The following is a 4,031-nucleotide window of genomic DNA, read 5'->3' on the forward strand; positions in this document are numbered from 1 at the left end:
CTTCCATTTTGAATGAGAGCCTTGCTGGATAAAGTATTCTTGGTTGCATGTTTTCTCATTTAGGACCCTGAATATATCCTGCCAGCCCTTTCTGGCCTGCCAGGTCTCTGTGGAGAGTCTGCTGTTACCCTAATACTCCTCCCCATAAAAGTCAGGGATTTCTTGTCTCTTGCTGCTTTAAGCATCTTCTCTTTATCTTTGGAATTTGCAAGCTTAACTATTAGATGTCGAGGTGTTGAATGGTTTTTATTGATTTTAGGGGGGGGGATCTCTCTATTTCCTGGCTCTGAATGCCTGTTTCCCTTCCCAGATTAGGAAAGTTTTCAGCTAGGATTTGTTCCAAAACATATTCTGGCCCTCTGGCCCTTTCGGCGCCCTCAGGAACCCCAATTAAATGTAGGTTTTTCTTCCTCAGGATGTTGTTTATTTCCCTTAATCTGTCTTCATGGTGTCTTAATTGTCTGTCTCTTTTTTCCTCAGTTTCCCTCTTTGCCATCAACTTGTCTTCTATGTCACTCACTTGTTCTTCCACCTTGTTAACCCTCGTCATTAGGACTTCTAGTTTGGATTGCATCTCATTCAATTGATTTTTAATTTCTGCCTGATTAGATCTAAATTCTGCAGTCATGAATTCTCTTGAGCCCTTTATGCTTTTTTCTAGAGCCACCAGTAGCTGTATAATAGTGCTTCTGAATTGGCTTTCTGACATTGAATTGTAATCCAAATTTTGTAACTCTGTGGGAGAGAGGACTGCTTATGATTTTTTCTTTTGAGGTGAGGTTTTCCTTCTAGTCATTTTGCTCAGTGCAGAGTGGCCAAAACAAGTTGTATTGGGAAAAGGAGAAAAAGAGAGGAGAGAAGGAAGGAAAGAAAACAGAAAAAGAAAAAAGAAAAAAGGAAGAAAAAAAGAAAAAAGAGAGAAGAAAAAGAGAAAGAAAAAAAGAAAGGGAAAAAGGGGTGTGGGAAGCAAACAGAAATCTAAAAGCAAAACAAAGCAAACAAACAAACAAACATGGGGGAGTATTCTCTGATTCTGTATACTATAAGTCCCTTGACTTCCCCTGGAACTTTCCAGTGCTGCTTGGTCACTAATTTGTTTTTCCCCTGTCCGTCTAGCTGGTCTTCTGGGGGAGGGGCCTGCTGTGCTGATTTTCAGGTGTTAGCACTTGGGGGAGCTGCTCTGAACCCTGCCTGGCGCAGGGCTCAGTGGGGGTTGTTTACCCCGTGAGGCCCCAGGAGGAACAGCCACAGTGGTGGCGGCAGCTCTGGAGCCCTGGAGTCAGCTCCCACAGTAACTATGAAGCTCTCAGCCTGCAGGAACCTGGATGCTCTGGGGGCGGGGCCGCTGATCTGCTCAGCTTGCGGCAGGAGCGTCCTTGCTGTCTTGGGCCCTCCTGGCCTCTGCCTGTCCCGGGGGGAGGCCGGATCCTGGGCTGTGTCCACGGCGCCCTGTGCTCCTGGGCCTGCGCTGTTGGATTCGTGCTCCGGCCGCACAGCCCCCTCGGAGCTGCTCCCCGGGCAAGCCATGCGCACTGCAGCCCTTTAGGGAGCTTGGCTCACTCTCCTTGGGGGGCAGGTGTCTGTTAGTGTCCCAGAGGGCCTGACCGAGGCATCCATAGCCTCTTCCCAAAGGCTCCATAGCCATTTCCACCTGATCCTGGCTTCAGATGGTTTACCAAGGTTCCTGCCCCCATGAGAGGTTGAGGCTCCTTGGGAGATTTGTGTTCGGGGCTGTTATACTGCAGGGGTCCTGGCAGTCCTACTCACAGAGATATGTGTACAGTTTTTCTATCCTCCACTCCAGTGACTAGGAATTGAATTGTCCCAAATACACAACCACTCAGCTGGGCTGGGACCCCAAGGATCAAGGTGGAAATTTCATGGAAGAGGAGTTGTGGAGATTGCTTTGGTTTATGCTAGGGCACCTGTGGCCATGTGTTCACTGAAGAGTGGAAGGATGTCCTTCACCTTGCACTGCCAGGTGATATTTTCCTTTTCTCTTGAAGATGCAAAGATGAAAGCTGGGAATAGGGTCAGCAGAAGTGACCACCGGTTTCTAAATCAAGTGTGGAAGGAGGTTGACAGTCATTTTCTAATTGACAATGTCTTATGAAAACACTAAAGGCACTTAACTATTAGCTGGTAAATATAAAATGAATTCGATTTTTGAAATTTCATTATAATGTAAAATCAACAATCTAATTCTATACTATAGGAACCAGAAAAAGAAGGACAAACTAAAACCCAAAGTTAGCAGAAGGGAGGAAATTAATGATATTGGAAAAGATATAAATAAATAATAAATAAATAAAATAAATTTAAAATACAGAGAAAATAAAATATACTAGAGTTTGGTTCTTTAAAAAGTCAGTAACATTGGCAAATGTTTAGCTTGCCTAAGAAAAAAAGGAGACTCAAATTACTAAAATTGATTTGAAAATTCAGACATTACTACATTTTACAGAATTAAATGGATGGTAAGGGAGTGCTACAAACAATTGTATCTCCCTGCATTGAATTGTCCAGATGAAATGAACAAATTCCTAGAAACATACACCCTGACAAGAACCAACAATGGAGAAATAAGAAAACTGCAAAGGCATATAACTGGCATGGAGACTGACTCAGTTACCAAAAATGAAACCTATCAAACACCAGCACATATTCCACTTGTATTTCTAAGACTGGCCCCCCCTTGTCTGGCTTTCCCACTGAATTTTAACTTCCAACTGTACACAAGGCAGGGAAGACCAGGATGAACTTCCGTTCAGCTCTTCCCTCTGTCCTGACTGGTGGCTCGGAGCTCACCCATTCTCCCTGATATGCATGTCATGCCCGGGTGGTTTCAGCTGACATGCCATGAAAGATGGTGCTGGGCTGCAGCCGAGACTCTCATGCTCCAGAACCCACAGCCTCAACCATCCCCTCGAGCTTCCCAGCATCTTCCTCTTACACTGACTGAGAGACTCCTCTGTGCCTGCTCCCCAAACAACACGTGGGCAGCTGGGCCACGACACCCAGAGAGGTTTGTGTTGGGAGCTGAACCGCTGTGGGAGGATCATTTTGTACTTTGCATGCAGTAATAAACTCCAACATCCTCAGCCTCCACCCTGCTGATCCTCAGGGTAAAATCTGTCCCAGACCCGCTGCCACTGAACCTGTCTGACACCCCAGTGAAACGGTTGGAAACCAAGTAGATCAGAAGCTGTGGAGACTGGCCTGGCTTTTGCAGGTACCAATACAAATAGGTGTTTCCATTACTGTGCTGGAGACTCTGACTGGCCCTGCAGGAGATGGAGGCCGGCTCTCCAGGGGTGACAGACAGGGACAGTGGGGTCTGTTATCACAACCTCCCCACTGGATCCTAAAGTAAGAAGAGAGAAGCACAAGGTTATATGCAAACATTGTGAAAAATTATCGTAATTTCCCTTTTGCTCTTTATTTCAGACCAAAATACCTTTTAAGGGATTTTGATTCAAAACTCTAACTTTCCAATATAAAAAAAAAGAAATAGAGATTGGCAAGACATAAGGTGCCTTTAGAGGTCACATAAGCCATCTTCTTCTTCGGTGCCAGGGCGGTTCACCAGAGTACACATAGTTCCTTTTCCTTCAGGAATCTTCCTCTCTCACAGATCTAAAGATCCCATTCAACATCCCAGAGGGCAACACATATCCATCTCACAGGCAAACAGAATTTGCCTCGGAAACAGTGTTGCCCTCAGAGTTCATCCTGTCAACCCCATTTTCCTTCCTCTTTGAGCACTCTGTCCTTACCTGGAAACCATAGCGTGAGGAGCCCCAGGAGCTGAGCAAGAAGCCTCATGTTGAGACGATGTTAAACTGATGAGTCCTGATAGGTCAAGACAAGTTGAGAGTTGATCTTTTATCTCAGACTTGCACAGGAAGGTCCTCCCTAGGGGACAATATGCAAATCCCCTGTGGGTGCAGCCAAATGGAAAGAGCCAGCAGGAGAAGGGTACGGCCTCTCATATGAGCAAAGTGTCATAAAAGATTTTCTATGTTTGGAAC

At 45.5% G+C, this 4,031-nt stretch overlaps 1 gene segment (V, D, J or C); it reads right to left on the minus strand.

The window, feature by feature from the left end:
* Positions 1 to 3,058: 3,058 nt before the first annotated feature.
* On the minus strand, positions 3,059 to 3,825 carry LOC121490797. The segment is given in 2 exon segments: positions 3,059 to 3,364; positions 3,777 to 3,825. Coding segments are annotated over 2 exon segments (355 nt in total).
* Positions 3,826 to 4,031: the final 206 nt, after the last annotated feature.

Source organism: Vulpes lagopus, chromosome 5 (genome assembly GCF_018345385.1).
Source record: "Vulpes lagopus strain Blue_001 chromosome 5, ASM1834538v1, whole genome shotgun sequence".
Classification (NCBI taxonomy): Eukaryota; Metazoa; Chordata; class Mammalia; order Carnivora; family Canidae; genus Vulpes; species Vulpes lagopus.